This window comes from Ascaphus truei, chromosome 6 (genome assembly GCF_040206685.1).
Source record: "Ascaphus truei isolate aAscTru1 chromosome 6, aAscTru1.hap1, whole genome shotgun sequence".
Classification (NCBI taxonomy): Eukaryota; Metazoa; Chordata; class Amphibia; order Anura; family Ascaphidae; genus Ascaphus; species Ascaphus truei.
The window spans coordinates 39,742,535-39,756,972 of NC_134488.1; the positions used below are offsets into that span (position 1 = coordinate 39,742,535).

Sequence of the window (14,438 nt, forward strand, 5' to 3'; positions counted from 1 at the left end):
GACAGCATTCCTTGGGAACTGACCTGATCTCTCAATACACTGTGTGGGCATGATATGAAAAATTCATTTACATAAATGGTATACAGATAATAACTCAATACTCTAATGACTCACTATATGGCTGGTTGGGACAAGAACTGTATGAATAACAAATCCAAAATTTTGAAATAATCGTTCAAAACCGGGCACAATATACAACAACAGGTTGTTCCCTATTGTTGCTTCCTTGTAGCACAATGGCTCACACTAATGCCTTTAGTGCCCAATTACCAAAATGTATGTGTTTTTGTTTTTTCTATTGGGTTCTCCACAGTAGAAATAAATTAATATTCAAGTATTGCTTTATTTAGACATAATGATCACAAGTCATCAGGAGGGAGCACAATTGTTTTTACATGAGTATAGCAGTATACTTGTATTTTAAGGATGTATCTGGTTTAGTTTAGTTAAGTTTTTAGATAATAAATTGTATATTTTTGAATTGTTTTGATGTATGGTAACATTGAGGGCCAAACTAAACCCAATTTGTGTGGACATAGACCGTTTTCTTTTTCTTTTTAGGTATATTTGCCTTAACTTGTTATTGCCTTTCTTGGGGGAGCGATGCATATGAGTCTGCTTCTTCTACTCTTTGACAGCTCAGGTGCACCGATCCGTCAATTGATAAGGCACTTTAGAACATCCATATGCGCATGCGCGCGGCGGAGGGTCTGGTGTACTCAATTGCCGCATCCAGGGCTGGTCTCCTGAGCAGCGTTGTGTTTACCAGCTGGTGCACGTCGCAGTGACAGTGAGAGGGGTGGTATGCGGTGGTTGTTGCTATTACGGGGCTCGATCGCGGCGCGCATGCGCGGGGAATGTCATTCTCATTGGATAGTGGCGGTTTGATGACGTCATCACATATCGCGAGATTTGACCGGTCTGTTGTATTTAAGTGGCTGTATATCGTGTAAAGGCACTTCTTGACAAAGTGCTTTGCACGAAACGCGTTGAAGGGCTGCGTCCCTCTATTTTATGCCTTGCCAATAAAGAAAGTTTTCGCCAGACCTGCTCTCGTTTGGATGCTGTGCGCTACACATCTACATCTCTGGGATTTACTATATACAGCAGCACGCATTGGAAGGGAGACTCTGGAGGTGAACAAGACAGTGAGTACTCATAAGGGGCTATCCCAATGAGGTGAAGGAGGGTGTCCTAGGACAACTTCCCCAACCTTCAGGGCTTTCTGGTGCCCCCCCCATTATTATGGACTGAGTATATAACTAAATGATACCTTAATACCCAGTGTTCTCCCTCCCTTCAGAAGCACACACACAGCACTTTGAGCACCATTGCTCTATTCTAAGTCCATCAGGAGTTCCCCTTCTGGAAAGTCTGGGAGAAGTGATGCAAGCAAGCGAGATACAAATCATTCCACTTCGGTCACTGCTTCAGGGATGCCGCGGACCCTTATATTATTGCGGCGATCCCTGTTTTCGGCATCCTCTTGCCTATCCACCAGTTCTGCGATTTAGGTTTGAAGGTATGTGGATTTCTTATCCGCTTTTTTGATAGATTTAGTTGCGGCCGCCATCTTTACCTCCATAGCTCCAGTTCTTTCCCCTCTTGTTTTGACGTCTTCACGGAGCTCCTGTATCTCTGCCTGCAGGAGGGTTTTTAGATCCCTGTATAGCCGATCAAAGTCCCCTATGCGTACCGGCCATTGTTCAGGGCCTTCCGCAGTATCCTCCTCTCTTTCAGATTCGGAGCCTGCATTAGAATTTAAAAGAGGCGCCATTTCTGCCCCTGCTGCTCGTGAGTTCGAGCGGTTCAGATATTTTCTTAGATCTCCGGTATTCTTTTTCTTAGTGCTCTGCGGAGCAATCCTTAGGATTCCCTTTAGTGAATGGGGTTGAATTGGGGTTTTTACACCGCTTTGGAGCTCAGGGCTTACACGTCCAACCACCTCACCATCGCGCATGCGCCTCCTCTCGATCCATTTTCTGTTTGAATATTTGAAAATTTTGCAGTTAATTATTTGGAAAATGTCTTTTGAAAAAAAGAAAATGCCCATCTCAATAATTTATTAAAAACATTTATATCAATAATGAAAACAACGAAGAAAACCTTTTAATGCAGCAAAACGTTAAACATCCTAGTGTGTGTGTTTTTTTTTTTAATAATTCAGTTTTCCCAAATTAGATAATACTGTATGAATTTTTTTTTTAATCAACTCATGCCAGTTTTAATGAGTTTTAATGCACTTTGGCTGCTATAGCAGGCTCCTGCACACCTCTTTTTGAGCCCAGCCGTGTAAGAGCTTTTGCAAGAAATTATCACAAACAGGAAAGTGTTGCAGTGTTCCCATCAGGAGAATGTGGCGATAAACCAACCTAAAGAGAAAAAGTGGGACTGTAAATCTATAGGTGCAGATTTTTGGACATACAGTAGAGGAAAGAAGGTATACTGTACAACAAATACATTTAGAAAAATAATTCGATACTGATTAAGTGGCATCATTTCCCATGGTCTTACTACTGTATATAACTTACTCTCTAAATATAAATATGATGATAGGGGTCAAAAATGTAATGATTCAACAAACGTGTAGCATACTGTCCCTTCCCTAATAATGTATACAATGTAAGGAAAACAGATAAAACAGTAATATGTATCCCTAATTTAACCTATGTTGCAGCTTCTATCTGATGGGGAGAGAATTATGAGAATAATAGAGAAGAAAATATAGAATATCAGGTCTGGTAAAAAAACTTAAAGAAATGAGGCCAGATCAATATCGATATTGATGCCCAATGGGGCAAGATTTTTTAGGGTATATATCCAATATGTTTATTTTTCACAATTGTTTCTAGTGTTATCTCCTCCTCTCCAGTCTGTGTTAACTAATTGCATACCAATGCATTTCAGATGTTTAGGATAGCATTGGTGGGAGATTTTAAAATTATGAGACCCTTTTCTTTATTTCCCACATGCTTGACAGATTTGTAAATTTCTCGATGATCCCCTGTCTGATTAGATGAAAAACATGGTTGTCAATGAGAAACATGGTTGTCAATTTGAGCAGCAAAGCTCTCTCTCTCTCTTTCTCTCTCTTTCTCTCTCTTTCTTTCACTTGTCAGTGTGTGTGATGGGAGTGGGTGGCGGTACTCGATCGCAGCTACCCCCATGACGTGAGTCCTGGTTACTGGAAAACATAAACATATAATGGATCTGAACTTATCCATTCATATACTGTAGACACATGGCATGCTGCATGCCATGATAATATCATGAGATATTAGGGATGTTAATCCATCTGGTGTTTCAGGGGTTCATCTGGGTTTAAAGATACCATGTATTGGGTTGGATTTCAAAGGGAACTCAGTTAAAGTTGGATTTGAAAAGGTGTAGAGTGGGGCAGCTAGCGATCTGTATATTAACGCTTGTCCTGTAGAGGCGATATTGTTTGTCCATTTGAGGGACCTTTGCAGAGGTAAAAGGTGGGACCGCTTGCGAGTGGAGTATTAACCCATTGTCCTGTATGCAGGTCACGTGCTCATAGGGGTGTCATACATGACACTGCAGCAGTAAAACAACCCCAATGGTTCAGAGGTTGATTGTGTTGGTGTTTACAGTATGTCTCTCATGTCAACCAGGTCACAAACACAACCTTCAGGTTCACCCAGGCAGGTATCAGGAAACAGACTGTAATACCCAATGAAGGTTTATTATAAATATTGCACAAACGCAGAAAATTATGTATGAGAAACAGACTGCAATCATTTAGAGGGAATATGTGGACCCTCTTTTACACAAATAAAGGGAACTCTATATCATTAAACCAATTTAGTATTCCTAGGAATAAAGAATTATCGAAATTAACAACAGTATATAACCTCAATACCTATTATTGTTATCAGAAAAAAAAGTCCCACTATCAGCATTGATCTCTTGAGATTATACTTCCCTAATGATTATACAATTCACCTTTCATTCTTATTTATTTGCAGTTTGTAAATATCGCTTGATATAATACTTTAGATAACCCAATTTCGGGTGCAACCATTAGAACATCATGTCTGATATGAAATCATTTTATTTGGCGTCACTGACATTTTTTTCTACAGTATATCTTTTCCATTCAGTTCATAAAGAACAAATTGTTATATACCTTACTTGCTTTGAAGGATTATATTATTTACCCTCCCTCTCCTTGCGTCCTATCAGAAATATAACATGCTCGTAATCTGCTAAAATGCTAGTCTTTTTAGTACGCATTGATTCCAAACTCTCAATGATGAACCCTGCCTCACAAACAGCCTCTCTAATCAAATCCTCATCATGTGAGAGATAGAAGAACTTGTGCTCACCAACCATATAGTATGATTTATTAAATGTACCAAACAGTAAAATGTCCCCCCCAGTTTTTAGCATTGACGCTAGTTTTTTCAGATTGCTACAGAAAGCCTGGTGGTCCTTGCTAACAACCTGTAAGACAAACATGCAGAGCAGACAGTCCATCTGTGGCAGGACTACAGGCTCTAATGGGTTATCTTTAGTGAAATCACATTTGACCACGCGTTTCACTGCTCTCCTTGCTTTGTCTTCCTTTCCTTGCCACTCCTCACTGAAAGTACAAAATTAAAAGGCTTCAGTTTTGGAGCAAACAGTGGTACATATAGAAAATAATGTTCACGGGTCTCTCAAATTACTAAATATATTCCTACAGTATCTGTGTCAGTGCAGTACAGAATGAACTGCAAAAGGTCTCAGGTTTTACCAATTCCTGACATCTTTAAAAAATTGTTTTATATTATTGTTCCTATGATAATTTGCCAGTACAGTGCAGTATTGCTTCTGTGATGATTCACTAGTGCAGTGCATGTTTCCACATTACTAGGTTAAGTATAATTACGGCTTATGTTCATGTATTGTTAAGTAAGCAATGATGGGACTATGATTATGCAGCATTATGCACCATTACAAGCAGTTAAGACATTGACAATGCATGGTTTAATAAATGTTAAACCCGTTTTTTCGCGGGCTTTTTTTTACTATAAATGTGCAGGCTCAGGCCACTGCTCCCCACTCAAAGATGAAGCGCTATTTTGAGCGTGAAACGCGTTGATGGGGAGACTGGGGTGTAGCCTGGGTCCTATTGTGCGTTCAATAAAGATTTGCTATTCAAAACGGGAAGTGCCTCCGATTCAGTCACTGGCTGTGGCGCCGGATCTCTTCTCCTGCCTAGTAACTCACTAAGATTTACTTTGCTCTATTAGCCTATTTGACATTGATCTGATTTAAAAGCCCTTAACCATAGCGCAGTATCCACTTAAGCAAATAATATGACGTTAAGTCTTATGTGAGTCTTACTCCTGTTAGAAGAGAAACATTATTTTTAATGGACATTAATCTAAATTATATAAAAGGAATGCCAATGAGCCAAGTGATATTCTCCCCATATTCACTAAGCTCAGTTAAGGTTAATTCCGGAAAATGAATGCTACGTTATTTAAGTCATATCTAATTCTTTCATTACTCCCAGCCACAACATGACATCAGGCTTTAAGTGGGCAAGATAGACCGAATACCAAAAAAGGAGGATACAAATACAATAAATAAACTTTTATCAACTTTTTAATACAGTAATCTCATAGTAGCCCAAGTGGCCATCTAGTCATTTACACCCCCATGGCTAGCTGGTAACGATGAGCTACAAACAGATTATTATATAGCTAACACGAGACTACCCCATTGCATATCAAAGAGGAGTAAGGCATTTCTTTGGAACTATTTATTACCATTACTATTTATTCTGTTTCCAGGGATTCTGTTTGAATATTTATGGTTTAGTCAGTGGTTTTACATGTAAATATCATAATGAACATTTGGAGTTTGTCGAATTTACTTTCATGTCTTTCTATAATCTGGATACATACAGATGCGGCCACCAGTATTAGATCACTTGCCTTAGAAAATCTGGGGCTATCTCACAGTAAATGCCTCATAATGTCTCAACATTTCTGTGAGATTCCTAATGGCCCATCAGATTAACACAGCAAGGGTCCCTCAATACAGTGAACTCCCGCTCTGTTAATCCGATGGGCCATTAGGAATCTCACAGAAATGTTGAGGCATGTTGAGGCATCTACTGTGAGATGCTTTAGATTTTACCAAGGCAAGTTATCGGATACTGGTGGTAATGTATGAAACACATTCATGCCTAATATTGAGCATTGAGGTTCTTTAGTTGCATTTTCCAGCTTCCTCAAGGTCTAATTTCTCTCACCTGGAAGATGATTATTTGTTCTGACATATACTTTACCTCTTTCCTTCCAGCTCACAAACTATTTTTGCAGCGTGAGACCAGTCAGCAGCTCCAGGCTCCTTGTTCCTCCACATTTCAAATTCCCTGATATTTACGTCAGTAAATTCTATCACATTGATCTCTTTGAAGAAATCACAGGCGGTTAAGAGATGAAAAGCTGTTGGTCCAATGGTAACATCGAGCAGGGTTCCCCCTCTCACCCGCCCTGCAGCCAATGGTTAGAAAAAAGGAAAATATGCCTTTTTGACAAAAAATGTATTCACATTAGCAAAGTATTGAAGAAAATATAAATTCTTATTCACATGTTTCAGTTCCCCCAAAATGTAGATAATATTTGAACTTCAACTATAAATAAACGTACCAGAAGAGAAAGTTTTAAACAGTTGTGTAATAGGATATACAAGCACCTCCTCAAACATATCATTATTTTCAGGATAGAAATATGTATCGATAAACCCTCTGGGATCAAACTCTTCATCATGGTAATGCTTGTGGAGACTGGAATCCATTGTGCGTGTCCTAGGTGTAACGATCCTGTTACTTCTATGTACAGTAGCATGTGTAGAAGCCTTAAGTTGCAGCTTGAGAAGGTAGAACAGTAGAAGCTCGGTTGGCATCGCAGTATTTCAGCAATTACCAGAGCATGTGATAAGCTTCTGCACAAACATTTACATGGGACGGTGCTTATCCGTGTTTGCTAATGTTGTTGCCTGAATAAATTTTTGTCATTAGGATTTTAGAAATGAACCATCTGATATGACACATGACACAGAGTTTGTGTATTTATTGTGTTCTACGTTGTGTATCATCAAGTCTGTCTGCACTTATTCTTTTGCTGAAAAAATTGAGTTTTGTGATTCATGCAATTTGTATTAGTAGTGTGAGTGGACTCTTTCACCTGTGTTTCATTTATTTTTTGTATTGTGTTTTGGACGTTGTTTTGTTTCTATATTTTTGTTCGTGTTTTGGATTTGTTTTTGGGTTTTTTTTTTGTTTTACTAAACAATTGAAAAAATAAAAAATAAGCAGCCTATGCTGAAATAGTATAATAATGCCTGAAACATTCCTAAAGTAACTATAAAATCATATAACAATTAGGAAACTAAAATAATATAATTGAAAAATAAAAACATTTGACAGCAAATAAAAATGCCACGTGAGCACATTCACATGTCTCAGACACCAACTCTGCATTTCCCCATTATGTATTTATGTATATCTATATTTATATAGCTCAATTAATGTATGTAGCGATTCACGGTAGTAATACACGTGACAATCATATAAATAACAAATAATACAAATAACAGATCATGGGAATAAGTGCTTCAGGCATAAAAGTAACATTTCGGAAGAGGAGTCCCTGCTCCGAAGAGCTTACAATCTAATTGTTGTTAGGAAGAACGTACAGAGACTGTAGGATTATGTAATGGAGTGCTCACCACAAACAAGGCAGGACTGAGAGGCCGAGGTGGGAATAGATATATAACGCCACCCACAGCCGCATGGGCGCCTCTGGAGTGTAGATTGGTCGAGGTAGCGGGTCAGGTTTGAAGAAGTAAGGATAGATAAAGATTCTTGCTGAGTTTGGGGTTGGAGAGGTGCGGATCGTTGCAGGTACTACAGCCGAGGTCAGGATTGGAAAGATGTGGATCGTCGTGGTACTTTGCCGAGCTCGGGGTTGGAGAGATTCGGATAGTCGTTGGTAGCTGGGGTAAGGAGTATAGAAGTGCGGAGTCCAGAGAGATAGCCGAAGTCAAGAACAGAGTGCTAGGAACCAAGGAGCAAGACAAGACTGTGGAGGCAAGGGTAGCAGTGAAAACGTCACAACATACAAAGGTTTATGCTCAGCCGATGTACCAGAGGGCAGGCTGAGCATATAAGGAAAACAAGAACCAATGAATAGGCAGCAGAGTGGAGGTACGTTAGCAGTGACGGCTACGATTGGGAGATCCGGTGCAGGAGACAGGTGTGGGGAGGATCCCTGACGATGACTGATGCGGTGCTTGCGTGCGCTGAGTGTGCGCTATGCGTCGATGACATCAGTGTGTGGGTGCAACCTGGAGGTGGGCCAGAAGACTCAGTATTTACCTCCATGCTGGATGCGTGCATGCCCATAGTACCACGGCTGGAAGTGGCTGGCGCACATGATGTGCTGCAGCAGGCGGACGAAGCAGAGTACCCCGTCGTGGTTTTGGGTAAGTGGGGAGCGAGCCTAGGGTGGCGCGGTTCACAGATCCTTATAGTACTCCCCCCTCAGGAGCGACCAAGAAGGCTTAAGAGGATATCTCAGATAGAAGAGCTGTACGAGTCTGGGGGCATGGAGCCGGGGGCGAGGAATCCAGGAGCGATCTTCAGGTCCAAAACCCTTTGAGTGCACCAGATAATGGATTTATCCTCTTGAGATCCTGGAGTCCAAGATGGACTGAACCTCATATTCCTGTTGGCCCTGTATGAGTAGAGGTTCTGGAGACGAGTACGTGTCAGAGAAGCGAGAGTTCCAGATAGCCAGCTTCAGCAGATAGACGTAGAACACTGAGGGGATCCTCATAGATGAAGGAAGTCGTCGGTGGTATGCCACTGGGTTGACTTTCTCCACCATGGTATAGGGTCCAAGGAATATAGGTGCCTATTTTAATGTAGGCACCTTGAGACGGATATTTTTTGATGACAACCACACCCTGTCTCCCAGGCTGAATTCTTGTATCCTGCGATGGTGACGATCTGCCTGAATCTTCTGTCTAGAAGTTGCCCTTCTAAGATTCTCTTGGATCTTTACCCAAGAATTCTGCAGAGAATCAATTCTGTTGTCCGTCATAAATGTTCCAGTCATCTCCTTCCGTGGTACGAAACCTAAAATGTTTTCCTCTATGAGCACTTTATCTTCATCTGCAGACTTTTCCTTATCCACAAAACAAATGATCATCATCATTTGTTCAACATAACTCACATCTTGTGTGCAGTCCAATATTATTGAAAAGTGTTGAGCAGAATGGGCTGCTTCTAACATTTTCTTTTTAATTGAATTTGCTAGGATTTTAATCAGTTCATTCTGTATATTTTTTCCTAGTAATGAACATGTGTTTCATGATCAGTTATTTTACTGTACGTACAGTAGATGCTCCTTCAAGACTGGATCAAACAAAGCTAGGTATTCAGCAAATGTAAAAAAAAGTTTCCATTACCTGGGGTGTATAATTTTTCATTTGTACCGCGGCCGCAAAATGCTAAATTTTACACACGAGAAGTCCCACTAAAGCAATTATGCTCTAATATTTGACGTCAATATTCTTCTTTTCCCTTGATCACACATACATTTTCTTCATCCTTAGTTTTTCCTTTTTTCAATCATAATTCATGTTTCTTCCAATTTTGAAAACATTCAAAATGTTCTGTACTTCTTTCATGCGAAGAGAGAGTTGAAGATATGCTCTTCCAGTCCTTCGAACCATTTTCAGTAAGTGATGATGTAATTGCTTGATTTCTTAACAACTTGCAGCAAAAGCAAAATACAGAATCCATCGACACTGAATATTGTAACCAGTTTTGATTAATTTCTTTACCATTTATGTTTCCTCTTGTAATGCTGGGCAGAGAATGTTGTTTTATTTAAATCCTTAAGGAAGGGAAATTCATGAACTTGTTCGGGTCGTGTTCCACGAGAATTTGCTGCACGTTCTCAGAACATCTGGGCCATGAAGCTGGGTCTCCATACTTTAAATTGTAACTTCCTCATCTTTTCTTCCTTCTACTTCATTTACTTTGATTGCTGCATTTGTCTCTGAATACGTTTTCTCCACTTCCATTTTAGCCTGATGCTTTGAGCTGCCTTCATCCAGAAGTAACTTTCCATTATCTTGAGTTTCCAAACCGCTTTTTTGTGGATGTGAGGCACCCTCATCTCAATGTAAAGTTCCATCATGTTGTTCCAAACTGCTTACATGTGGATGTGAGATAACCTCATCTCCAAATAACATGCCTTCATCTGAATGCTGGGAACTGCTTATGCTGGGAACTGCTTCCCTCTTTATTTGGATAAAAGAAACGATATGTCAGAAAGGATCCGTACTGCGTTGCTCGATCCTTTTCTATTAAAGCCTTTCGTTTAACGATTCGCAGCCCCTGAGGGCTTCCTTTTTCCTCCTTCCGCCATGGGACAATCTTCAGTAAAGAAACAGAAAAATAATTAATCACTGCAGTGTACTTCCTTTTCTGCCAAGATACAGTGAAGCAAGTATGTTTTATATGCCTGAAATTATCAAATGTAATTCTATTTACAGAGCATTACAGCTGTAAGGATGGCTGAGACACCACATGGTTGGTGACTTAAATCACATTGTGGATTTGCAGCCATCCCAACATGTAGTTTCACTGCTTAAAGGTTCAATGATTAGTAACATACAGTCACTTAGTGTACCTTTAAAAACAGTTAGCGTTTACACGGAAACAAAATTACCTTTTCTACGTTATAGCCTGACTCCGTTTTTTGGAAATTGATCCCCCGACTCAGGATCTGCTTGGCATGTGACATCATCTCTTTCGTTGTCTTTAAGCGTAAACGCTGTTACTTTTCTTTTATGGACCTTGTGAATTAAATGCGAACCAGTTATAACAAAAAAAAGTTCATAATTATACAGCCCGATAATAATGCTAAGGTTTAATAATGCTTAAAGATACTCACATTTTGGATTTATAATAAATGTTAAGATTTGTCATTATAGTATAGCCTATTTTGTAATAATTATTTTCAGTATAATCCATTGTTAAAACACATGTTGTTGACCACAGAACATGACATGACTCGAACTACAAGTGACCTGACACTAGATTATATTGTAGATGAATATTACAACAGGTTAAAAGCTATCCACCTGTATGTCTTCCATCCTCTTCCCCTCCTCCCCCCCTCTCTCTCTCTAAGGAAAACAGAAAAATGTTATTGGTCACCATTTGGTTGCACTGCGTTATAATGTCATGGGCTCATGACATTACTGTATGTATATCTGTATGTGAACGTTACCAATAAAAAGATTGATACAAAACAAAAAAGCTATCCACCTTAAATTCCTGTGGACGCCCATTATATTCCGTTTTTAAAAAAATAACAATTTTTTCACATAATTTTTTTAATAAAAAAATTCAGCATGACATAAAATAGAACAAATTCAAAGACAGAAAACAATATTTACATACAGAAAATAATCAAAATAACAGTGGTAAACCATACAGACTCAGGAATTTACAATTGGCCATATTCTATATGTATGGATGCCCAAAGACAGTTTGGTTAGGCCAAATTTATAGATACACTGGCGACACACTTTATTCGAGCTCGGCTAGTCCCACGAATTCGGGTATACCCAGGTGTATTGAGGTTTGTGACTGTTTTCTGCCCGAGTGCATTGAGTTATTTTCCAGGCAGGGATTGAAGCATTTTATTCCCGCTGGCTGCAATACTGCACAATATATATATATATATATATATATATATATATACTGCATTACAATTCATGAATTTATGCCATCTGGTAGACACGCGAAGCATTGCAGCCTATTAAATCCTAATCATTATCATTTAACAGATCAGCCGCCCATCAGCCAGGCATGAACCCAGGCTGGGAAGGCAAATGCAACGGGGCTTGTCAGAGGTGAGGAGCGGCGCAGGTATCTGCCAGGTACATACTGGGTATTTGCTCGAATAAAGTGTGTCGCAGCAGTACAATATGTTCAGGATTACCCAAAGATGTAACAACAATATTTTTTAACAATTATCAAAACATAATAAGGGGGAAAGGGAAGAGAAGGGGGGTGAGGGTGAGAGGAGGGGAAAGACCACCGTCCATCCCATCTCCCAGAAGAGCCCGCCAGATCAGGGATCACTAGTACTTTTCAAAGTCCAACCCAGTTGCCCTACATTAATTGATAAAAAAACGAATCATCTTAACTCATCTCTTGAGCCAAGAATCCCAAATTTTATAAAATGTGTTAGTGGAATGTCTCAGAAAGGCTGTCAACCTATCCAGCGTCATCACCTCATTTAATCTGTTTTCCACTGTCTGTCTGAATGGGGGAACCTGCTTCTACCAAACTGCAGCAATCACAAATCTGGCCGCAGTCATAATAAAAGAGATTAAACTTTCAAGTGAGGATTAATATCCTCCACAGGTTTGGCTAATAATAGACCTACAGGGTCTATAGGGATCGATAACACTGTTATATCTCTAATCATATTTTGATTGGTAAATCAAAAATTTATGATATCAGGGCATATCTACCAGATATGGAACTTTCCCCCCTTCTATCCACAACCCCTCCAAAACAGATAAGAGGCCTCCGGAAAAATTTGATTCCACCTGCTTAGGGTGAGGTAGCAATAATATAAAATAATATAGATGTTTTCTTTTATCGTAGTACATATGAAGGTTTTTGCTGAGTATTCCCATATGTCTTCCCAGTCAAGTCATCATGGTCAAAATCCAAATGTAAATCTGCAGCCCACCAAAGCATATAACTGTGGTCTGGAGTATTACCCGATGCTATATCCAAAGCTGTATACATTTATCACTACCGCAACTTTGACAGGCAGGCAGAGTCTTCACTTACCACCATTTACTCTACTACAGTCTCCCAACAATCAGGGCAAGCATGATCCACCCACAATCTGGTAGCACTTCAAGGTAAGATGGCCCCTGCGATCTCTACGGCCAACAGCTGATTTCCATTAGCAGCTTCGGAGTAGGGACTCCCATCTTCCTTGGCTCCTACCGCCTCCACCGCTCGGTGTTCCACTTTAGCCTTCTCTGAGGACGGGCTGCTTCAGTCACGCCCGGTGGCCATCTTATATTCTCGGCAGTAGCTGTGTAGAGCGGCTCAGCTGTGCTCCTTGCCTGTCCTACAATGCCTATGGTTCTCTCTGTGTCCGTGGTGAGTGCTCACCTAACTATCTTTCCATTTTTTGGGGTTTATTGCAGGGTATAGTGACCCTTGTTTGCCCCTCCATCTACTCTTTGGCACAGAGCTCATCTAATATTACTTTTGGCCTATCATACATGTTTATATTGTGAAATTTCTTAAGTACCTTAATATTTGACACCTTTGTTGACACGTGATGAATTTTTAGCAGAACAAATTGAGGTTGACTACGCCACGATTTACGATATTTATTATTGCAGTAAATAAAAGATTTTACATTAATAAATTCTCAGAAATATTGAGAAATTAATTATAATTTATATTCCCTCTGTACATGCACCGGAATTGAAATAAAGAAAGCCCTAGACTTGTTAGGACAGAGCTTCATAACTAAGGCTGAGGAGCCCCTCCCCTAAGGAGCCCTGATAGGCCAATGTGGGGGGTTACTTAAGGGGTACATAGGGAAAGGGGGAGGGAACCTAGCTTCCTCTTTATTCTAGGATCTAATGGAGCAAAGTCTGACAATGTTTTTAGGCATGAGGGATGATAGCGTTGGAAAGAAAGATTGTGATTCTGCTGTTTTTGTCACAGCTTTGGGTATTTATTGGCAGGAGTAATGTTACTCTGGGAGGGAAACTCAGTCAGTATTGGCTCCTGGAGGGAGATCGCAGACCGCTGAAGTATTTTAGTTGGGGAAGGCGGTACCATTCCAGGCTGGAAAGCCGGAATAGTGATGAACTTCCAGATTGAATTTGTGTAAGGCGATACCATTCCTGACTAGGCTCGCAACATTCAGACTTAGGTACTAATGGCTAGATGAGCATGATCTGAGGGTATCCTATAATCTCCGGTGGGAGTGGAGCAATCTTGCTGGGTTCCTAGTTGGGAATAAATTTATTGCTAAAAATAAAAAAATAAAAAAATGCAAAGCTTCATTACCTTATTGGCTAATGGCTAAGGTAATGAAGTGGTTAAACTCCCCCTCCCCCTCAATCCTCACCAGTCAAGAGACCTAACCACACATCCCCCTCCCCCCCTCTAGACTAATGCCCAATATCCCTATTAGCCCAAAAAAATGCTGATCTTAAACACTGTCTCTGGACGTGTGAACATATATCTAGATACTGAGATGTAGTGCTAGAATTCATAAACACAAAATTAGGGATTTCCGTTCAGCAGCACACAGCTCTGTAACACATTGATTCCCTACAACATATGA

General features: G+C 40.0%; 1 protein-coding gene across 1 annotated transcript; it reads right to left on the bottom strand.

Annotated features, from left to right (window-relative positions):
• Positions 1-1,510: 1,510 nt before the first annotated feature.
• Positions 1,511-6,816, bottom strand: LOC142498052 (nicotinamide N-methyltransferase-like). Its single transcript, XM_075606558.1, has 4 exons — positions 6,669-6,816; positions 6,305-6,428; positions 4,182-4,606; positions 1,511-1,749 (listed from the first exon to the last, which is right to left on the bottom strand). The coding sequence occupies exons 1-4, from the start codon at positions 6,814-6,816 to the stop codon at positions 1,511-1,513; spliced, it is 936 nt and encodes a 311-aa protein (XP_075462673.1).
• Positions 6,817-14,438: the final 7,622 nt, after the last annotated feature.